Raw genomic sequence first — 24,026 nt, forward strand, 5'->3', positions numbered from 1 at the left:
TCCCCCTGAAATAGTTGTGTTTTTAGAGCAGCTTGGAATGACAATTAAGTGATTAGAGTGCAGAGAGGATGAAGCTGTATAACAGCAGATAGAACCGTAATGAGTATAACTGTAATTTTACTTCTAATAGAGTAGAAAAGGTCTGATGCCAGAACCCAAAATTAAATCAAGCTTTCACTCAAGCATAAAACTCAGAGGAGTAATAACATGCTGCACCGTTTTTGCAGTTCTGTATCCATGTACAACACTGGCTGGTGTCGGGCTCTCTCTGTGCTGAATTAATTGAACTGAGAGAGATCCCATGGTTGTGTTGGGTGTACCACACTGCCCAAAGATCTGTTCCAGGTTGGGGTGGTGGAGCTGCTCTCCTGGTGCAGACCAGCTCACAAGAACACAAATCCTCTTGCTCCTTCTCAGTCAAAATAGGCTCTGCTGGCTGAAGGATTTGCTTTTGCTGATGGAGAAATGCCTTTAAAAGGCATTCTGTGTTCAGTGTTTTTATGCTAGTAAAAGCTCCTTGTGTGGATCTGGGTTGTTCACGCATATTTTCTGTGTTGCTTTCAAACTCTGGCTGTTTGTCGGCCCTTGGAGACCACTGTGTGTGTTACAGAGGTGTCAAAATGTGTGTCAGCTCCTCCAGTGGATTTGCAGAAAGGAGCTGTACCCAGTGAGAGGTGCTGCAAAGCCTGAACACATGGGAGGTGTTACGCTGCTTAAATCCATGCCATACTTCTGTGCAGGGTAAACCTACCTGAGAATGCTCCCCATCTTTTTTTTTATATTTAGCCTACATTCTCTATTTTGTGTTTTCACTCTGCAGTTCATGGGATTCTTTTGGGACTTTGATGAACTGGAAAAGTGGGCCCATGTGGACCTAATGAGGTTCAACAAAGCTAAGTGCAAGGTTTTGCACTTGGGTCAAGATAATCCCACGCATCTACACAGACTGGGAGAATTCCTTGAGAAGGACCTGGGAATCCTGAAAGATGAGGATGCCCCGCTCCTGGAGGTGCTCAAGGCCAGATTGGTGGGACCCTGGGCAATCTGATCTTGGTACTTGACCGAGTGGTTGGCAGACCTGCCTGCTGCAGGGGGGTTGGTACATGATGATCCCTGGGGTCCCTCCCAACCCCAGTCCTTCTATGATTCAGTGATAACCATCCATAGTAACGAAATGTCTCCCCATCCAGGCCATTGCACGCATCTCTCCAGGTGATTAGCCTGTCCCTACCCCTTTCATTTATCTACAGTTTTGTATGTTGTTTCAACCATTCACTTTTTGCATGTTTTCCTTCAAAATTCATCTTTACATCAGCAGGGAGGTTACTTCCTCCCCCTCTACTCTGCCCTGGTGAGGCCTCATCTGGAGCACTGCATCCAGTTCTGGGCTCCACAGTACAAAACAGACAGGGATCTCTTGGAAAGAGTCCAGCAGAGGGCCACAAAGATGGTGAAGGGCCTGGAGCATCTCTGCTATGAGGAAAGGCTGAGTGAACTGGGTCTGTTCAGCCTCGAGAAAAGAAGACTGAGAGGGGACCTGATGAAGACTGAGAGGGGACCTGATCCAGGTCTATAAATATCTAAGGTGTGGGGGGCAGAATGGCGAGGCCGGACTCTTTTCAGTGGTGAGTGGAGACAGGACAAGGGGAAACGGCCGGAAACTGCAGCATAGGAAGTTCTGCACCAATGTGCGCAAGAACTTCTTTACAGTGAGGTGACGGAGCACTGGAACAGGCTGCAGGGAGGTGGTGGAGTCTCCTTCTCTGGAGATGTTCAAGACCTGCCTGGATGCCGACCTGTGCGACCTGTTGTAGGGAACCTGCTTTGGCAGGGGGTTGGACTCGATGATCTGTGGAGCTCCCTTCCAACCCCTACAATTCTGTGATTCTGTGATTCCTTCTCATCTTTTTTTCTGGTGTGCTTTTGTCATTCCAACTGTGAAACACAAAAACCTGGACACGGAGTTCCAGATGTAGTCAGTTGTGGACATATTTCCTTTGACTTGACGTTCCTGCACTGACCTCCCCATGTCCTGGTGGTCTGGCTGCCATGTCACAGTACAGAGCTATAGGAAGAGACTCCTGTGGCTTCTTTTTCCATGATATATGGGCTCTGCCAGCGTTCATTTTTGTAGGCAAACTGGAGGATCATTGATCTGCCTTTGGAGAGTGCCCACCCATGGTGCTTGCATTGCTTCTGAAGCAGCTGACATGTCCCACACTGCCCAGTGCCACCAAGGTCGTGCAGACAAAGCCATGATCACAAGGAGCGCAGTGTGGGGATACACCCACTTCATTGTTTCCCATTCAAAGAAATGTGGAAAATTGCCCTAGGTAAAATCCAAGCTGTGAGGACCCACCAGGGATGTTACAAAAAGCAGACAGGGTAACTTCAGCTGGAGCTGCCCTGTGTCATTTTTGCCTTTTTCATTTTCTTTTGCAGTGCCATAGAATTCCTACTCCTACTATCTACGCTCGGATTCCTGCAGAGAGGAAACGAGTGGCCTGCATTTATTTCTGAAGCTGTCTTTAGAGTTTCTCCTCCATGTATGTTTTGCATACATGGTGTGTCCTGGTGACCAGCACTGCTGAGGAGCTAATGGGCATTTTGCTTGGTAGGAGAGCAGCCCTGCCAACGAGCTTCTATCCAAGCAATCGTGCTGTCCTTGACGTATGCTTGTATCCACATGAACTGTGTGCTGGTCCTTCATAATCAATGGAATCATAGAATCATAGAATTATTAAGGTTGGAAAAGATCTCTAAGATCATCAAGTCCAACCATCCAACTACCACCAATATTGCCTACTACACCATGTCCCTAAGCACCACCAATGGCTAATCTTGGGGGTTTCCATGCAGGAAAGCTGGCAGGTCTTTGATCATTTCTTTATTTCCCATACAGATTGGATGATCATAAGGAACACCTTCCCTTTTAGGTGCATATTGGTGCGACTGAAAGTCTTACATGCAAAATACTTCAAAATGCTTCGGAAAAGTATGGTCTTCTTTTAATGTGACTTGACATTGAAATAACAATATTTTGTGTTCATCTAACTTAACCTGTTCAATTCTCTAAGCAGGATTAGTCAGTGCTGGTAAATGTTAAAAACAGCAAGTAATCCATGACAGGTACATCCCCTGACGAAGGCAAATGGAGATTCAGTCTGATAACAATGCATTCGTCTTCAGTGCCTTACAACTATTTCATAAAGATATTTACTGATAAATGACACACAGTTTTTGTGCTCCTCCAGACCCTCGTCATGGGTGAGACGTGAATACAAAATTTCAGTAAGCTTGGTGCACAGAATGAGACCACAGAGGTTTCTATGAAGAAGTTCCCACTTTATGTACTGAAATTGAATCTACAAAAATGAGTTATTGTCCCTCGTGTTTGTATCAGCATTCATTGCTTGGTCATGAGATATATTACAGAGGCTGGGGATTGGGGATTGGCAAGGGCTGTTTGTAAAAGATAATTACTGGGAGATTTCTCTGCCAGATGCTCCCATATCCATACCCTGTCCTGCATCACTCTTCAGAAATTTCAGTTGATCTTGGTGCAATATTCCCATCTGATACATCAGGATACTAAAAGGTTGCTATGATGCTTTTATAAACCTGGAAATGATATTGTCTAGTCTGGATTTTGTAGAGAAATGCTTTTGTTTGTTCTGCTGTTTCTTGGCTTGAGCTAAGGGAGATTTCCTTGTAACTGGCCTTCAGGACACACCTGTGAAGGGTTCCCAACTCCCTGTGCAGGGTGTGCATTGGGTAAGGATAAGTATTTATGCTGCACGTTGAGATTTAGAGAGGGTATTGCTGGCATCACCATGGGAGAAGTGCTCTGATTGTCCAGTGGGGAGCTGTGATAAGGGCAATAAACGTCCTGGTAATTAGTGACATTATAATAGCTATGCATTTATCAGCAATCTGTCACATTTTGCAGGTGGCATAAGACATAAATTAGATCAGCTAATACCAGGGCAGACAGTCAGGGACTTCCGAAGGATTTAACTGAGCCAGATGAGTGGGCAGCCTGATGACAGATAAAATGGGCCATCAATAAAAACAGAGGCCTAACACCAAAGGCAACAACTGGAGCTGCTCGGGTCACTTGACTGAGAATTAATTGCAGCAGCTCGGGAAAGGATCAGATATCTGATTCCTGTTACTGTGCACCAGAGATCTGAAAAGCAAACAGGGGAGTTGAACAAACATCCAAACCGGCTGAGGAAATACTTGTTCCCTCGCTGCAGAATCAGCTGGGGGGTGTTCTGTACCACTGAGCTTAAAATGTTGGATACTGGCAAAGTCAGGGTGCCTGACTGGCAAATAACATCAGTTATTTGTTGTGCTGAAGCAAAATGACACTGACAAAGACCTAACAGGGTAAGGAGAGCTCCTGGTGGCTGCAGGAAGCAGGAGTGATTCAGCCCAGCTGTGTCTGGAGCAATGGGTCCCCCCAAAACCTTCCAACCACCAACACTTCCTTCCCCTTCAGCTTTCCAACCTTTGTCGTGTGGTTTTCAGCCACATGAAGACTTTTGGATGTAGCTCACAGCACTGAGAAAAAAAATACATATAGGAAAAAGAAGTGTCTGTGGCTAAAAAGGACAGCCAGATATTTGCAGCAGCAAATAGTAAAACCTAGACCTCCTAAAACTTGCAAGGGAATAAATACTTGATGGTTTTAGGTTTCAGCTAAGTTCAAGGGAATGAGTTAAGGCAAAATTTGATGTAGTTTGATGTTATCCCAACTCCTGACAGCTGCTGGGGCCGCCTGGTCTCTGGTATGGGAGGCAGCGCCATGGCTGTGCCAGTCCCCTTTGCCCCAAGAAGTGTCTGTAGTGGTTGCAGGAAGCTCGACACGTGTGCATTTGCTGGCAGAGCACAGCAAATGAGCTTTCAAAAAGTGCACGAAATAACGGAATTTTCCTCCTTTCAGCGTGTCTGTTTCAAAGAGCTATTTCCAAATTAGTCTCCGAGCTCGTAATGACCAGTTAGCCTCCTGGGTTTCAAATCATCTCAGCATTAGATTGGAGCCGTGGCACCATAGGAGGTTTAAGTTGCTAACTGCAGGATTATGAATTCCACAATGCTCTAGAAGAGAAGCACAGATTTGCTGACACAAACTCCAACTGTGGATATCAGAGGAATCCGGTTACAGCACACGCAATGGAGCAGGAAGGTCCCTTGTCCAGGGTAAAATCTTCACGTGAAACGAGCTGTCATTGATTTGTTGTTCTGATGCAAATCATATGAGCGTATGAGATCCGCAGAGAAACCAGCTTCATATTGAAGCAATTATCTCCATAAACATCACAGCCTCTAGTGCAGACAGATGGCGTTTGCAGCAGTCCCTGCGTTATGGCAGCCTCACCTGCCTTGTTTCTCCCCATTTGGTTCGGTGTTTCTTTCTATCACCTTTCCTTCTCTGCTCCTCTGCTCCATGAGATGTAGAAAAATGTCTGCACTGAAGGATGGCTCAGATAAACTGCAGGGCTAATTTCAGATTAAATCACATGTCACTTTTTATCCAGGGAAAGCCAGCCCTGATAGCTTTAATGAGGCCGACAGAGGGACTGCTGGACACAAAGGGCTTCTTAGAGGTTTCCATGTGAGAGTGTAATTAAGGGTAGTGCAAGTACAAGGCTGATAAAGGTGCAATTTCATTTTTCAAATGGCAATGCGATTACCAGCACAGTGACAGAAAGAAAGGAGGGGCGGGAGGAAGCCTGAAACATGAGTTGGAACAGAAGGATCAGGATTCCTGTGTCCCTTTTGTTGCTTTCCCATTAAATCACTGACTGAGTGAAGGAGGGCCATTGGCCACCCTGGGCCATTAATCACAGGTACACTGAAAGAAGCAGGGACGTTGGCCACCCTTGGCCATTAACTATGAATGAAGGAGGGCCATTGGCCACTCTTAGCCATTAATGACAGGTACCTTGAATGAAGTGGAGCCATTGGCCACTCTTGGCCATTAATTATGGGTACCCTGAATAAAGCAGGGCCGTTGGCCACTCTTAGCCATTAATTATGGGTATCCTTGTATCTGTAAGGTTAAGTGGTGAGAGCTGGACAGGGCTAGAGGCTGTGTGTGCCCCTCAGACACCAGCTCAGTCTCTCCTAACCACCTAACAAGAACCTTGCTCCAAGGTCTGTTTGGTGGAATAGAAGTTACCTCTGTGCTTCCTAATGAATGGAATGAAATGGGGCCAAGGACACGTGCTTTCTGCCTGGGTAGGAGATGAAAAGGTTCATGCAGTGTGACCTTGCTTTAAAAGTTTCTTGCTTATGGGTAACTGCACCGTGGTTTCTTGGATGCACGCTGTGCAGACCGTACTGCTGTCACCATCTCATCTCAGGGCCAGATTCATGATCTTTGTGTATATTTTACTCCTTTTTAAATGATAGTAGCCTTTTTTTTTCTTTTTCTTTATAAACATGTTATTTTTTTTAAAGCCACACCTACATATTTAAGCACTTGAGCATACCTCGTACTTTGTGCTGCTGTTCCTATTCAGTTTCTCTCCAGAGCAGATGCTGTTCTCTCCCCGTCCTGGTTTGGAATAGACTTTATCAAATGCTGGAAAGTGGCTGACATTGCTGCGTGTCTTTGGGTCCCCTGTTACAATACTCTGGAAGGTCTCATTTCCAAGTGTGGATGTTCAGGGCTTTTGGAAGACCAGATATATTTCATATCGGATGGAAAAAAACAGGTTACAAGAAGTACCACACAACAATTTGGCCTTTCTGGGAGCCAGCTTTGTGTTATGTTCTTCTTGTGCTGCGTGTAAGGAAATTACAGACTCCATTTGCTAAGCTGCAGGAGGCTAAATGATTGGTCTCACTTGCAAATACTTTTCAAACCTGTATCATGTGGCCTTCCCTGTGTGCAAATACGTGGACAGAAAATAAATGAATTTATAATGTGAAGGAAGGATGGGCGATTTGGGTAAATCCAAGTCATGATATTATGCCAAAGATAAAAGCCTTGAGTCTGTGGTCATTTAGAGTAAGTATGATACAGGTTTTACAAGCAGTATTTTCTTGCACTGTGTCCATTCTGGGTGTCCTTTATTTTAGCAAGAGCTGTAGTGCAGGTCGCTTGTTTTATCCAGGTGCAGTGTGGCACTGTTGTTGTTTCCAATGGCATTTGCTGTTGTGCCAGTGGGTGTGAAGGCTGTGTCACAAGAGGTCGATCTGGGATGTGTTCCTCAGTTCATTGCAGAGAATATTGACGCTGTGCATATTTTAAAGCACAGCACAGCTGACAGAGAGAGATGATTCAGGCCACTGGGTTGGACTGCGACATGTATTATTCAGTCTGTTATGAGTGCTTTGTATTTGAGGATGGGGAAGATCAGGACATTTGGGTGATCCTGTGACTTGACCTCAGGCTTTGGGCTATTTCTCTGTACAGAGGAAGACATAAGACATTAGAAACATGTTCCAGAAGAGGAAGAAGTCCTCTGGACAAAGGATATTTTGTGTTTAGCCTAATTACCCAGAGCTAGCAAATGGTAAATGAGACCAGTGGTGTCAATAACATGTTAAATTAACCCAGGAAAGTTGTGACTACTTTTGAGGTGGGAATATTCTTTTTTTTTTTTTTTTTTTTTTTTTATCATGACACCTGTTGCTCATAGGTACAAATCAAACGAAGAGTATGTGTATGTGCGAGGCCGTGGAAGAGGGAAGTATGTATGTGAGGAGTGTGGAATTCGCTGCAAGAAACCCAGCATGCTGAAGAAACACATTCGCACGCACACAGACGTCAGGCCATATGTCTGCAAGTACTGTAACTTTGCTTTTAAAACCAAAGGTAAGAGACAGTCAGCTCCTAGCTCCTCTACTCAGTGTATTGACTTCATGGGATGCTTGCAAAGGGAAGGGAGCGCCTTCCCAGGGCTGGAAAACCCCATGAGGCAGAGGGAGGGGGATGAGGGAGTCCAAAATGGGCTGGAATTACCCAACAGGACCAGCCCTGAATCTGATGCGCGTCCCGAGTCTCCTCCATCCTCTTGGTGTTTCTTAAAGGAGAAAATTGGAAGCGCAGCTTTGCTGCCAGGGATTTGTGAACAAAACCACCCCAGAATGAGGACGAGCTGCTGGGTCCCTGGGCGTGCGCCTGGAGACTGGGATTGGGTTGCTTTGTATGCTCGTGCTCTCGAGATCGGTATTTGCGCTGCACATTTTCATCCTTGGCAGTTGCATGCAACTTCAGCATTTTCTATATCATATGAGCAGACCTTTTCTCTAAAGACCTCCATCCCAGGTCATCTAGTCATTAGTGACCCACAGCCTCACTGCCTCCAGCTGTTCTTCGCAAGCAGCCTCCATCATTGCCTCAGACCTTGTGCAAGTAGAACATGTCAGGAACATGCGTAACAGCATGTGAAAAGAATGAAAGTATTTTCCCATGGACTTTGGGGAAAGTTGTCAAAAGTTCCAGAAGGGCCCAAATCCTTTGATCTCTCATAAGAGCCTGGCACCACGGCTTTCACGGTTCTGCTCTCCATCTTTGGTTGCATTGAGTCTTGCAATAAAGATGCTGAGTTTGGTGTCTCGCTCATAGCTCGACCTAAGTACAAAATGCCCATCATCTCTAGCTCCATCCTTTCAAATCTCAGAAAACTGCAGAGCTGGCAGAGTTGATTTCTCAAGAATAGCATCCCAGAACCCCCCTGCTACCCGAGAAAGAAGCACAGCAAAGACATGGGAGGAGGCCTGGGTGCTGCATAGGCTGTGTCATGCCTGCTGGCCCAGAAGTGCCATTGGTGGCCATGTCTATGCCTCAGTGCTAAACAAGTGATCCTGTCGCTGGGTGAATCACTGGGGCCGTGCCCGGGGCTGAAGGTTAAGTTGTGGGGGATTTCTGGGTAACAACATGTTGGAAATCAACAAGCGTATGTGGGCATGGGGAAGTGATACCACGTTTGAGGCCAAATTCTTGTCAGACACAAGCAGCAGATCCAAGCCGTGGTTCTTCCTCTCCTTCCCCACCTGGAGCTCTCTCTGATCCATTTTCTTTCTCTATCCCTCTTGCTTTGGTTCCTTTGTTCCGAGGTTTTCCTTTGAGAGGTGAATCTGTTCAACCTCTCCCATCACTTCACCTTGCTTTCCATCATGCTTCCGTTAGGCCTTTGTTCAGGGTGACAAATCCATCCTTTCCACCATCTCTCTTGCTGCTTTGCTCTCCATCTCTGCTGCCTTGAAGCACACCTGCAAATAGATGCTTGCCTCCAAAGATTTCCCTTCTTTAGTTTACTGGGGAAGGCAGCATGGGAATGCTTCCTTCCAAAATCAATTTGCTCTGGGATTTCAATGCAAAACTATCCATTTGCATATGGATGCATGAGGGGGGCAGAATTTACTGGGATGAGCGATTTTAGGACAAATGGTTGCATGGTGGTAACTTGGAATTGCATGAACATGGCTCCTTGTTGGGGGGGGAAGAGGAGGCTGACAGTCAGAGCCCTGCAGGCATGCTCATACTGCACATAACTTTGCAGCACTTGTATAAAATCTGTTTGCTTTGGTGATGGGAACATAAGGACCTTTGAAACTCTCATTGGAGAACAAGGAAAAAAAAAAATCATCCCTGTGTGCTGATAACATCATCAATTAAAGCCCAGTTGCAGAATTGTTGCAGTTGGTGATGGTGCCTTAAACAGAGGTCTGGTTTGCAGAACTAGAGGTTTCACAGCTCGTTTTGCAGACGTCTAGAAGAAGTTGGTTGGGGCCCTGATTCATTAGGATCCCCCTTCCTGTTGGGCAGTTTTGCAACCACAGTTAATTGCAGAATGGAGAAGCTGGAGCTCTTGCTACCGGACTGCACTTGCAGAAATATAAGCTGAGCTGAAGCTCTTTTGGAAATCAGCTTCCCAAGGTTAATTTTAGCATTCAGTGTAAACTCAAGGGGAATATCTATGGGACTGTCTTCATTTTGGCTGTGGTAGATCTCTCCAGCATGATCTAATGCTCGAAGTTCTCATCTAGGCTGGAAGCAATTTAATGTTGTTTTTTTTTTTTAGTTTTTAATTATTATAATTTTCATGAGGATCCTTATCTGGTTAAAATGTGCCCCTCTCCCCCTTGAAATTCCATAGTTATGTTCCAAGAGCTGGGAAAACTTTTTGCAAAACAGTGAGCTTTCAGTATTTCCCCCTGTTCACTAATTATGCTGTTTGTCTGCTTTTTGTGCATCTCTTTCATTGCAAGCAGAGCTGTTCCTCCGAGGTACAGAGCTGCAGGGAAATGTTTGTTTTTTTTTAAATATATTATTATTATTATTATTTTAAAGCAATGCTATGAGATTATATATATATATATACATATATATATATATATATGTATATGTATTTTTTTTTTCCTGTTCCCTCAGTTGATGGAAATAGCAGCCTTGGAAATTTGGTTTGTAATTTGGTTTGATTTTACATTTCTGGATGAGATATCAACATGCCTCTTTAATGAGGTGTCTCTACTCCACTCCGTAGCAGTGCTCTCCTATGAGGTTTGATGCTGTGGCCTCAGAGAGGTTGTTTAAAGCAATTAAGCTGCTTCCTCATTGTTCCTTACCAGGGGAAGGTGCAGTCCAGCAGTTTTCCCATTGGAAATGACAAAGAGCCTCTACCTGGCCTTGTGTCCCTTCCCTTTCCCTTCCGTGGGTGACCCAGAGTTGGGGCAATGCTGAATTTCCCACCCTGTGCACACACTGTCCTCTCCCACAGCCGTTGTTTGCTTTCAGACTCGCTGCACGTCTGGATTGCTTGATATTTCTTAAAATTTCTGGAAAAGCCATGTGGAGCAGCAGACTGTATCCACGTCTTTGTGCAGAGGTCAGAACGGACAGAGAGCTCTGCGTTCATGTAAGGAGTGTTGGCTGGAGATCCCCGTTTGACAGTCTGCTCCACTCCCAGCTCCCAGACGCCAGACTTCTCCGTGTCCTCAGCCACAGCCCTTAATAAATTAGCTCTCAGTTCCTTAAATCAGCACACGACAGGCACTGGGGTTATTGAACGTGCTAATGCATTGAATGCGTTACCCCTCAGCCCTTAAAGGCTGGGTTATGGCTGCTCAGTTTATTATTATTATTACTGCTGTGCAGACTCAGTGCTCTGCTAAGCTTCTCTGGAAACTCCAGAGCAGGTCCAACTGGCAGAATGCTCCACAAGAATTAACTCAGCTAAAGCAGGGCAGAGCCACAGCCACATTGCCAAGAATCCCTGCACTGACTCTGGGAACAGAGAGGGACCCATTGGTCCAAGCAGGAGGAGAAACACTGAGAAAAGGGCAAAAAATAAAAAATAAATAATGGAAATAAAAGGAGTGAAGGCTGAAAGTCAAATTCAAGTGAAATATTAAGCAGCTATTAAGCTTCCTTGGGAGAATGTGCGAATTCTCTTCATTTTGAAGCCCAGCCTTGGGACCCTTCTGGAAGATCAGTTGGCACAGGATGATGCTCCAGAAGATGGCTGGCATTTCATAGCCTGTATCCATACAGGATGGATGCTCAATTCTCTCCTTTAATCTTTTAAGTCAATATAAAATGATAACAACACCATTTAAAAGAATTTTGAACCTTTTGCCCAAGAAGTGATCCAAATTAAAGCCCTTCTTCTTTGAGAGCCTCAATGGGGGACATCATAGAATCGTAGAATCATAGAATGGCTTGGGTTGAAAGGGACCTCAAGGATCACCAAGGATCAATACCAGACCAGGATGCCCAGGGCCCCATCCATCCTGGCCTTGAACACCTCCAAGGACGGGGCATTCACAGCCTCTATGGGCAATCATCTCCATACAGAGACCTGTGCACTATTTAAGTTGCACGCAAACCCTACTTCAAGGGTTTATGTGGGGTGAGGAGCACTGCCTGTTGCTTATCTTCTGGGTGTGAACATGTCTCACAGCAAAATGGGAGTTGCCAGTGACGGAATAGCCGTTGCTCTCCTTCCATACTATTTTAAAGGAAGGATATGAAAATAACTCAAGTCCTGGAAATCAGTATCAGTGTCACAGAGTTGCCTTGGATGCCAAGGTCATGCTGTTGGGTGTTTGTTGGAATTTATTATTAAATTGTTCACATTTAATAGGAGAAACAGAAAGCACGGTGTGTCCAATATGGACAAGTTAATTTTTTCCACAAATCTTAATGCTTCCGTCCCCTGATTTTTATTTTAACTCCACCACCTTTAAAATATTATAATGGATGTTCTGAAGAATTAATTTCCCTCTTTTAATTTAAATGGAAAATCACTTCTAGTCCCTCCTAAGCTGCTTTTGGAACAGCACAGTTTTAGCTTTCTCAAAACAACACGAGCATTTAAGCTGCTTTAAGTCCAGAATAAGACCTCACAACAGCAGAAGAGCTCAAGCAGCCAGCAGCACATAGTTGTATGAAGGCGTAAGACAGAGCCCATCCCTGTGCTGCTCCAGTGCAGCAGTGCTCGGGGTGGGGGGAGGCACCATCTGCACAGTTTCCCAAATTTATTTTGATATAATCAACAGATTTCAAATCTGGGAGCTCCTTCTGAACCTCAGTGAGGATCACCCACTTGCTTAGGATTGGGTTTGACTGTTCTGCAGCCTAAACCCTCTCTGCTGGTTTCCCCGTTGTTCCTTCAGATATGTTTCCAGCTGTTTCCAAGGAAGCAATGTTATTATTATTATTTTGTTTTGAGTTAGGAACCAGCACTCAGCAAGGCAGCAAGTAGCTGAGTCTTTCCTTTTAGGATCCATGTCCAGCTCTCGCTAGGGCAAAAGTGTTGATTTTACTGGAAATGTGCTGAAGGACATTTAATTAAAGGGTCCTAAAACACAAACTGTTGGAAGAACCCCGATAAGATATTATCCTCCTCCAAATTGCTCCCAAGATGATAACTTTGCTTCTTGCTTTAAAGCAGCTTCCAGCTTTTAGCTTCCGTGAAATGATGCAAACGGAGCTCAGATGGGAGTCCACCCCCTGAGCCTCCCTTCCCATGAAGGCAAGCAGCTTTCCCAACGTTGTGGGACTCTGTGCAGGGAGATGCCCCCACCTGAGGGGCTGCCATAGACAGCTCTGCACCCTCACCCTTCCCACTGGTGTGTGGGCATTGCCCATAATAACCCAGCAAGGATGAAAAGAGAGGGGAAGAGCGGAGTAGAAAGTAGTAGAAGGGAAAAACAAAGCAACACTTGCAATGAGCTGCTCTTTGGGATTTGGCACACATTCACTTGCACAGGGATTTTTAGTGGTTTTTTTTTTTTTTTCTTCTTTTAGTGTCATTTTGCTCAAAGCATTACATCCCCCTGAATAACTCATGCTTTGCCCTGACAAATCCAGATGTACGTATCGCAGTGGATTTATGAGTTTGACGAGCTTATGTCTGAGGATGTGCTTGGTGGAGCTCCCCCAGCCATGCTTCCCACTGTTCCTGGGGTAGCACAGCATGACCAGCTCCCCGAGCTCCCACCAAGCTCTTGCTGGGGTTTATTTACTACGTGTGCCAACCAGTCAGATATTTTGCTGTAGCACTGAGCAAAAATGGGTCATTTTTGGCAGCGAGATGCAATGCGTGGTGATGGACAGGCAGTAGCAGGGTCTGATTGCAGCAGGCTGAGTCAGATTGTCTTTTTGGTCGTTTGGTCCAAAATTAAATTCCAGCTCCATTAGGTCAAAATTTTGAACTCCTTGGATACTCCTTGGCACAACAGCTTTTCATTTACAAAAAATGGCCATTCACTGGAACCAGAGGCATCCGTGAGAATGCACTTATGTCCCTGTGGGTTGCTTTGGGCCCACAACAAAACTCTTGGTCCAAGTCAGAGAAAAAGCTCCGAGCCAACACGTCTTCATCCTCACACCTGAGCGTCACACTGCGGGGCTAAGAGTATGTTGGCATGAAGTTTTAAAATAATAAATCCCTCTTACTGAAGCTAAATTATTAAACACCCCTTTGGAGCAAGAATCATATCCTCATCCTAGATGGGTGCCAGATACAAGGATATAGAGTCAGCCTTTGTCCCTCTTTCTTGGCTTTTCCTGTTGGAGCCATTCCATTTCCTATAAAAAAGGCAAAATAAGTGATTAGTGGGCTTGGTAGGTGGATGATTGTGGCACCCCTCTGAGCTGTGAGGGCATCACAAGTGCAGATTACTTATTTATACTCACTGGAGCAGCACAAGAGGGGTTGGTAAAAGGCTTCCCTATGTCCCACCCAGCTCTGGGACCAGGTTACTGTGTAGTGCAGGAGACGACCTTTCATTTTTTTTTCTTTCCTTTCCATCTATCTTCATTTTCCCCTTCAACGGAGGTTCAGTGCTTCCCTGGTGGATAAGTAGGGTTAATAACTGTCTAATTAACCTGCCTGCAGTTTGGGAGTTAGGATTAGAGAGCTTTTCCCCAGCCGTGTGCCTGTGGGTTATCCCAGCTCAGGGCAGCAGGGAGCATCCCACATCCCATACCCCCCTTGCATGGGCTGCTCTCCCCACCCCCAGCCCCAGGCAGCCTCATTAGTGTTCAGCAGGCTTGCTCATGATGCCCAAAGCTGGTGCACAGGATTTGAGAGTACCTGTGGCTCCTGCTCTGGGAGCTGAGAGCTTTTCCTTACTGCTGCTTTGCTGCGTGGCAGCCCACCAGAGCCATCCTGTGCAGTTGTAGGGATGTGCATCTGCATTGCTTTACTCCACACAGCTTCTCATGCACGTAGCCTTGAGTAAGTACTAGCATGGATCAAACTGCCCAGAAGCCAACCCCAGGCTCACTCCCCAGCCCAACAAACTGCTCCTCAGGATGGAAGTGGCATTTCCCAGCTGACTCCACTAATTACTTTTATCTACAGTTGTATCCAGCTGTTCAGGCAGAGGCAGGCAAGGGTCGTTCCAGAGTGGGCTGCTTTTTGTCCCCATTGCTGGCATCTGGAGTGCTCATTTTGGTAGCACTGCTCTGCCCCAGACACGTCCCAAAGCTGGGACAGGGTGAGAGGTGTTACCACTGTGCTGCACTGGGAAGCGTCTTCCTCGTCCCTGCTTTCCTACAATTGTTCTCTGTTGCACCATCACTGACAGCAATCCAGGACCTTTCTTCCCCCCTGAAACCAGTGCATATCTGTGGTGGCTTATCAGGTGTTTAGTCTTGCAACACGGGATATCTGCACTGGATAGTAGCCTGGGAATAGTCTGAGAATCTCCTTATCTGGTTCAGAGCCAAATTATTAATATGCTACTGATGAGCTTGCAAAAAAAAAAAAAAAAAAAAAAAAGGTTTAAAAAAGCCAAGTTGACCAAAATGTGTTTTCTGCTTGCTTTCAGGGAATCTGACTAAGCATATGAAGTCAAAAGCCCACAGCAAAAAATGTCAGGAGATGGGCGTGTTGGTATCTTCACTGGTGGATCTGGAAGCCGAAGAAGGTAAAATCCTTTACAGTCCCTTATATATAACTTTTGCCTCTGAGAAAGGGTAGTTCAAGCACAAGAGGTGGGGTGGTTTTGCTCCTTCCAGCTTTGCATGGGGCTGTAACCTCTCCTCGTGCTGCTGCAAGCATGGCATTGTGGCTGACGGTTAAGAGATCAGTCCTGACCCCCTCATTAGGATCTGGAGCTGCAGTGCTGAGTGTGAGCAGATGCTCATGCTGCTGCCCTGATGGTCCTGCCAAGGAGATGCCCCTCTGCAATATGGAAAGGAGCTCCAGGGAAGGACATTTTCATCCATCTTGGAATGATAGAATCATTAAGGTTGGAAAAGATCACTAAGATCATCTAGTCCAACTCATTACCACCCTGCCCACTAAACCCTGTTCCACATCTTTGAGGGTCCTGCCCATCTGGCTGGTTGGATGACCCCAGAACACTCCAAATAGCCAATGCAGACCCAGGGGACTATGGCTGATGGGAGCAAACCTGGGCAGTGTCTGGAGGTGCAGACAGAAGCAGGATGATCCAGCTCCACTGCCCCACTACTGCATGCATCAATAAACCAGGGTGTGGACAGCTGCTTCCCTCATCGCCAGGTCATTGCTGTGTGTAGAATAAAGGTGAGCCACCCTAAAATGACGTTTCTCAGAAGATAAAAAGCTGGCAGAACCAAAATAACATGATGCTTTGACATTTAGTGGCATTATTCTGAATGCTTTACGAGATACTTTTACCCTGTCTCACCTGCTCATTTCTTTCATCCGCTTCTGAGTGAACACAAAGTCTGTCCAAGGGCCTCTAACTCAGGAGCCTGGCCGTGCCGTGAAAAGCACACGTGATTCTCTCACTTAGTAATTTCTGCCCAGCTTTATAGTGGGATGTGCAGCTGAATTCCCCTGAAGTCATCCCAAAATGCAGCCTTGTGGGGAGGCTGGCCAACACTGGGCAGCAGCGAGGTGGCCATGAGCACTTCTGCCTCCTTCAGAAGCATTGAGGGAAAGGTGAGGAAGGTCTCCAGAAGAACATGGGGGAAATCTGATATATCTGTTTGAGCCAGAAAAACAACTATTTTACCCCAATTATTGGAGGCTGTGGTCTGTCAGGTGCAAAGGGTCAGGCTATTCCCATTCTTTCCCTCCCATCTCACCCCAAACCACTCAGGTTCCTCAGTCCCTGGGATCTGGGGTCAACAATGGGTTAACATGAGCTCCATAAGGCACGTAGCACCACGGTTATTTTTATAAAGTGAGCATCAGCTGAGCGAGTTCTGGAGACAGTGCTGGAAGCCAGGGAATGTTAACTCGGCAGGAACAACAAACAGAGCTTATCGCCCCGCTCCCCTGCCGAGGTCGAGTCCATTCCAGGCTTTGTTGGGAAAGGGGCTGGTTCCTGGGATGTGGCACTGCCACACGCCTCCTGATCTGTAGGTAATTAAAAGTCATTAAGTGAGGTCCTGCAGTGGGAGCTGCGTTGGCCCATGTGCTTTGTCCCCGCATTGGTTAATTAAGCAGTCTTGGGGCCGTTTCCCAAAGTAAGCTGCAGGTCCTACGATGACCCTAGTTCAAGCCATTTATGTACCTCCCAAAAACTATTAAAGCATTGGCATCAGGGTGGCATGCTCAGCTTGCCAACCAGGATCCAGGGCTGCTACAGCACAGCTTCACCAGCCCAAGCCTCCATGGGCTCCTGGTATAGCAGCACTGCACCCTAGGGTCTCATCCAGGTTGGATGGGGCCCTGAGCAGCCTGGTCTGGTATTAAATGGGGAGGTTGGTGGCCCTGCTTGTGGCAGAGGGGTTGGAGATTCATAATCCTTGAGGTCCCTTCCAACCTGGACCATTCTGTGATTCAGACTGGATGCAGTCCTGGATGGCCATGGGATGAGGACATGGGAGAAACAAAGTGCCCCACTACACTTTCACTGGCATTTCCAGAAATTCCCACAGTGCCTTTCCCATCCTCTGTATCTCCTTTGCCCCCCTTTACCTTCTTAAAGCCATCTCATTCATGCAGCCAACAGTGTGCTGCCATGCTTCAAAGGGTGGTTCTCTTCCTGCTGAAATTTCTGGGCTCTTGGCTTTGGCCTGATTCTTTGGAGCAGCCTTTTGGCTGGATTGAGACACAGTGTGTTTAGCTGTGGCTTTTCTGCAGGAAGACATGGCCATAAGGGAACCTAGCTGAGCATTCCGAAGAAGCTGCCCTAAAGGAGAGCTTTTTGTCCTCTAGGACCCCCAGACCCTTCTCTGCAGGGCTGCTCTCAGTGAGTTCTTCTCCCAGTTCTTTTCCCAGTTCATTGAATAATAGAATGGCTTGCGTTGGAAGGGACCTCAAAGATCATTTAGTTCCAATCCCTTTCTCAATTCTCCTGTTCTTCTCCAAGTTCTCTTCCCAGTTCTCCCAGTTATTCTCGCATCCTGGCAGGGAGAAGAGAAAAGAGGTGCAGGAAGAATGAAGTTCCTGAAGTGCAGAAAAAATGAACAAGTCTTTTACAGTGAGGGTGGTGGTGAGGCACTGGAACAGGTTGCCCAGAGATGTGGGGGATGCCCCATCACTGGAGGCTACATCAGGCCCTGGGCAACCTGATGGAGCTGTGCATGTCCTTGTTCATTGCAGGGGAGTTGGATTAAATGATTTTAAAGGTCCCTTCCAACTCTAAGGACTCTCTGATTCTATAATTCTGAGTGTTGATTGCTTGTGCCCGAAAAGCAGCTGTTATTTTAAACCTTTCCATTATAGTCAATTAGAACTAATGAATCAATCAATGGAGTGTGACTTTTGAAAACCTGCAGATCACAAGTCCTATTTCATTTCTGAGGACAGAGCTGTAAGGGCTTACTGTGCGAGTTGGGGGAGGCTTTGTTCCTTGTTTCATTCAGCCATTCCCCCCAGGCTCACCAAGGGACAATGGCAAATAGGGTCAGATGAGGAGGATGAGTTGCTCTCAGCCTTTGGCCTCTCTCGTAGAACAGGGATGTAAAGCTGAGAGCTCAACAGAAAGGCTGGAACCACCCGCTTGAGGATGTGATTTTTGGCCATCATCAAATCATTGGTCCCCAATGGCACATGGTTACCAATGAGGAGATGTCCTGTGGAGGGACGGGAGCCCATGAGCTCCAGGACTCCTCGCCTTGTTGCTGTTGGCTGCACGGCAGCTTGCTGGAATGCATTTCACTGTCTGGACTTCATTGCATTATGCAAGAAACCCGTGTAATTTTAGAATTACAAAAAATATACAGTCCCCGTTTTCTCCCATTGATGGAGACCTTTTGTGTTTGTGTAAAGGGGACCATCTGCCAGGGAGGAATGCAGAAAGGTGAAAGCAGAAGGCACAATTGTCAGCAGAGCGTTTCCGTTCTCTCCTCCTGTCTTCTTTTTCACCTGGTTAAATTTAACACCAAACCCTTGCTGAAATTTCAAATATTCGGGAAGCCCTTTGCTGATAAATGCCAAGCAAATCCCAAATAAAACAGCTGAGAAGGTGGCCAGAAAATCATATTTGGTACTGTAATCGTTGGAGGTATGTGGATGGATGAGAAAAGAGCAGAGGAATGACTGAACAGCAAGGAGGAATCGGAGATTGCAGCTGCATCACGGTGTGGTGGGTTGGAGATCGCCCTCCCATGTGGGCTCAGAGCAGAGCCTGCTGTTGAGGAGTTTAATTTAAAAAGTAAAAATGCGCCACAGCCCAGTGCTGTGCTCCCCTCTGGGGGCATGTGGGGAGGGAGCAGCCGTTCCTACAGCTCCCTGGATTATTTTCAGCTTGAGCCGTATTTCACTTGATTGTTTTTCTTTCTATTTAAGGGGCAGGGGAAAGAAGGGGGTGTGACTATAAAAGGAGATTGGAGTATAATTCTTCACTGTTGTATTGGTTTGGCTTGGTGTGACTGCACCAGACTTGTGCAATACCGTGAGGGTAACGCAGATGTAATGAAACAGCGTGCAGCGTCCTACGGGCAGTTTTTCTCTTCCCTCTCTGTGTTCTCCTGATGTGCCCTTGCTCTCCCCAGCCGCTCAGCAGAATGTTTTTCTGCTGCAGAAATCCACGTCTGAGCTCTCTGTGGAGCCTGCGAGGATCCTGCAGCACCGTCCCTTTGGGATGCCCCGGGGCTCTCTGAGCTGTTCCCCCCTGTGGGAAATACAAACAACACCCCAACGCAGAGCTGGCTTCACTTTTCCCTCCCCCTGTCCTTCTGACCTTGCTGTCTGTGCGACTGAGGCCAAAACAAGGAGACCACACAGGAGACAGCAGCAGGGCTAGGGCTGTTCTGTCCTTCCCTACGCATGTGGATGTCGACCCCACAGACCAGGACAGTGATAGCTCATAGCTCTGGTACTGAGCTGCTTTCCCTTTCCAGGCAAGAAATATGCACGGGAGAATGAGTCTTTTTGGAATAATATTTGTTCTGAAGTCAGCTCCTCTGGGAGTTTGCACATAACCCAGTGCTGGATCCCGGGCCCAGCAAAGCCCATCATTATACAAGCATTGCACAATGCTTGGTGGAGAGCTGCTAAATACATGTCTTGTTCCACTGATATCTGTGGGTTGCTAAATACTTCATGAGCATTTACCAGTAAGGTCCTGTTATTCAGAGTAAGCTGAATTAGGCATTTATCCACAGATCTGAGGGACTTCTCCCTGTGTGGCCACGTTCCTCCTGCAAGCCACCAGGTGTGGTCCAGCTCCGCGCTGAATCCCTGGAGCCTCCCCTTGGCTCATCCTGCTGATGGCAGCCCTACATGGAAAACTTCAGTTTGGAGAAGAGCAGCATCTTCTGCTGAACAGGGCGGGGGGGAGAAGAAGCCAGCAGTGCTGCAATTAGTACAAGTGTCAAAGCAACATTTCCCTTGCACAGCTGGGGAGCAAGTGTGCTTCAGCAGCACAGCACCCATCTCCTTGGTGCCTGGCGTTAGCACGCTTTGAGGAAGTGGTGTTTTATGGGCCCCTCCAGAGCAGTGGGGACTGGTGGAAAGTCTCTGTCAGTGCCACTTTGTTGAGCTATAGTGACATCCAGTGGCTGTTCCCAACGGACCTCTGCAGGCTGTTTTTGTTTATCCAGCCCTGCTGCACATCTGGCGTGGGAAATGCAGGTTTTCTCAGTGCAGAGCAGAGGATGAGCCAGCAGCTTGCTACTGACCTCATAAAGCTTCTGCTGGCTCTTTGAGCAGAAGAGAGCTACTCTGTGGGCTATGGGATACACTATGGGATACTGTATTTTAAATTCTTCACAATTTGCTTTCTTAGATATTCCGTGGTTTACAATCTCTTATTAACAAAGCAGCCCAGATAGATTTGATCAAAATAAGGGAAAAACCACTGACATTCTTTCTTTTTTAATTAAAGCCCTGTCTTGCTAATACTTAAATGTTACATAATTTAAACAGGACAGATCTGACATATTGGCAGATTGTGTTTTGGTAGCTGTGGATGTTATATGGGCACCACTGCAACAAACAGTGGTAAAAAGCACATCGAAGGATGATGGTGCTGCTGATATCCATGTCTAGTAAAGACCTTTCTCTGTGTTCCTGAAGGAGCAGAGGCTGTGTGATGGTGTAGAGCAGTAGTAGGGGCTGATGGCAGAGTGCTGGCACAGCAATGGTTGGACCTAAAATTTGGGCAGAGCAGTAGTGGGATCCTAATGGTGGGATTCATGGGTTGAAGACAATGAAACCAGCAGGGGGAGAGCTGGAGCAGAGGACAAGGCTGAAGTACGAGGCGATTAATCAAGGAAATAACTGGGTCTTCCTTCCTTTTGTCCCTTGAGTTCCTTGGAGCAGGTTTAGCACAAACCCACCCTCTGTTTGTCTTACACTTCTTGTTTTGTGTTTGTCTGTCTTGCAGGAACCAGTGAAGACCTATTCCAGGACTCTGAGGGGCGGGAGGGATCCGAGCCTATTGAGGAACACCAGTTTTCAGACCTAGAGGAATCTGACGATGATGATGACAATGAAGATGATGAAGACGAGGAGGAAGAGGAGAGCCAAGATGAACCACCTTTAAAGCTGCCGGAAGCCAAACACCCCGCCCCACTGATGCACTCTTCAGGTGGCTCTCCAGCTTCTCAAGAGGAAAGCACAGAAGCAGCATCGTCCTTAGCCCAAGAAACTGCTTCCAGCAGCCAAAAAGTTGGTGAAGGCCAGCAGGGCTCCTCCTGCGGGCTGGAAACCAGGTGGTCAGCAGACAGCAGCGACATCGCCGTGTGCCACAGCACCCTGAGTCTCCACAGACCGGCTCTGACTTCCACCGAACAATTGGCTTCCGCTGAAAGAGAGTCTGTCACCAGGCCACCCATGTCCCTAGCCATGGAACTGTCAGCCTCAAAAGACACCTCCCCAAGGAAAAGGTGGTCTCCGAGCCAGGACTCCAGCAGAGCTGGCGGCAGCAGCAGACCAATGCTAGCGAGAAAGCACCTGTTAACCAAAAATGAAACTTCACCCAAACGGTTTTCACCCACCGGGGAAATGTCTCCTCTGAGGTGCCTGTCCCCAGGGAGGGGGCTGTCCCCATGTCCACGTGTCTCTCCCAGGAGGGAGGCATCCCCGCTGCGGTGCGTGTCGCCGAGGCTCGAGCTGTCGCCCAGCAGGCATCTGTCCCCCAGGAGAGAGCTGTCCTCTAGAGCGTACCTTCCTCCAGAGGGAGAGGCCTCATCTCCCAGCAGAGAGATGCCATCAGGCAGGTATTTATCGCTGAAGAAAACCTTGGTCCCGAGCTGCTCGGAGGCACCCAGGTACTCATCCCCTGGCAAGGAAGAGGCGCCTGGGACGAGCAGATCAGCAGCAGATGACAAAATTCAAAGCTCATATCAAGCCCAGCATGGAGTATTATCTTCGATGCCTCTACCTCACAGGTTCTTTGGCAAAAATGTACAGCTCTATGAATCCAAGCTGGTAAGTCCAAGCCCCCTCTTTCCCCTTAGTATGTGCTGTGGTGTGATTTTAATTGAGTGTTGCAATGCAGAAGTGCAAAAGTGACTGTAAATACAAATACAAATACTGTAAATACAGGGAAAAGTGAGAGGGAGCACAAACGGTTTGCACCTATTGGTCTGCCCATCTCAGCTGAGGGGAAACGAAGTTGTCTCCTCTTCAACCCAAAGCAGCTCACCCTGACCAACCCATTCTTGCTTTTCCTGCTGACACAAGCACTAAGGATGTGAGCTTAATAAAACTTGTCAAAGTTTTAAAGAGATCTTTTTCTTGGGAGTTTCAGACCCATTTCTTAGATTTCACCATTTAAAGTGAAACTCTACTCATTTTGCTATTGTCAGTGTCCTGATCCAGATTTGGGCTAGGCAAGGGTCTCTCACACCTTGATGCTTTCTCCTGGGCTACGTAGGCATGCAGTCCACTGTTAGATTAACTGCTGAGGAATGTTGGTTTGGACATCTCTGCTTCTATCTCACCTCTCCAGCACAGAGAGGTTCTTCCCACTGCATCCAGAATATCGTTTAATCTCTCTGTTGGACATGTCACATCCTATGGGTAAGAGAAAATTGCCTGTTCCTCCCACTGCTACAGGCAAATTAGACATTGGGTCTTGTGGAGCGCTGAGAGATCTCCCATTCCTGCTGAGGTGCCTGGCTCTCCCGTAATTTGTGCTGATGAACATGAGATCCTGCCCTGGAGGACCCATCACACAGATGCTGACTCAGGTGTTCCCCAAAAAAGCCCCGTTGCACTATTTGCCTTTCTGTCATGTCCAGAACAGTGAATCATCTCTTGGTGCTGCCTCCCTTCTGTTTCCCTCTATGAGTGTTTGCCTTACTTTCCCAGAGACCATCAGTTATTTTAGGCCCAAATTTTTGCCCACTTGAACGCTATTTCCTTAGTTCTCAACTGCCTTTTGGGGTGAACCTCAGGGCTGTGAAAACCCCATTTCTTCTGCTCTGAAACATCTGCTAGGAAAACTACTCACTGGTGTCTTCTAAGCTCCCTAGGTGCCCAAAGGAGGCAGTAGCACCTATTCCTGCTTACCTACCCAATCTCACCTTTTTACTTACTCTAACTTACCTTTCTGCTCATTGTTCTGCTTCTTTCAGAGCTGGGTTCATCAGATCCCCATCAGAACCCCTGTGCTCCAAACTAGTGTCCTTTGTGGGAATGGTATTCGTCATTTAAAAATGTAAAAATGATCTTGGCTGGGGCATAAGGCTTTTGTCCAGATCTGTGCATTGGGTCTCACTGTGGCTGTGCCTCTTCCCAAAGGCTCCTGCTACAGGTCATCTCTCCCCTTGGTTGCTGTTGCACCAGAGGGATTTGCTTGGGGTTTCCCAGCATCCCTACAGCAGTTCTGCCAAAACTTTGTGTGGATAAGTGTCATTGAGCAAGCACTGGGGCTGGTAAATGCTGACTAACTCATTGCTTCCACCTTCTGTGGCTCTTGTTTTCTTCCTTTCTCTTTTGCTGCCTTCCTCTGCTGCCTTATCACAGAGATCCAGCCTGCAGGTCAGGCAGTTTTCCATAGCTCCACAAAGGATTCCTCCAGTATATCCTTAAATCCCATAACCCCATCTTTACAGAAAATTTATTTCATTTTCTGTTGCTTCCTCTTTCTGGGAGCTCTGTTTAGGGGTTTAGTTATAACCTCATCACTAATTAATCCATTTCTGTTTAGCCACATATCTC

General features: G+C 46.9%; 1 protein-coding gene across 5 annotated transcripts in view; it reads left to right on the forward strand.

The window, feature by feature from the left end:
* Window positions 1-24,026, forward strand: part of HIVEP3 (HIVEP zinc finger 3) — a 224,046-nt gene that overhangs the window by 194,029 nt on the left and 5,991 nt on the right. For all 5 annotated transcript variants that reach the window (XM_048968662.1, XM_048968663.1, XM_048968666.1 and 2 more), the window contains 3 exons: window positions 7,656-7,831; window positions 15,301-15,399; window positions 21,244-22,289. In XM_048968662.1, coding sequence (XP_048824619.1) covers window positions 7,656-7,831; window positions 15,301-15,399; window positions 21,244-22,289 — 1,321 coding nt within the window. The remainder of the gene's footprint in view (window positions 1-7,655; window positions 7,832-15,300; window positions 15,400-21,243; window positions 22,290-24,026) is intronic.

This window comes from Lagopus muta, chromosome 23, assembly GCF_023343835.1.
Source record: "Lagopus muta isolate bLagMut1 chromosome 23, bLagMut1 primary, whole genome shotgun sequence".
Classification (NCBI taxonomy): domain Eukaryota; kingdom Metazoa; phylum Chordata; class Aves; order Galliformes; family Phasianidae; genus Lagopus; species Lagopus muta.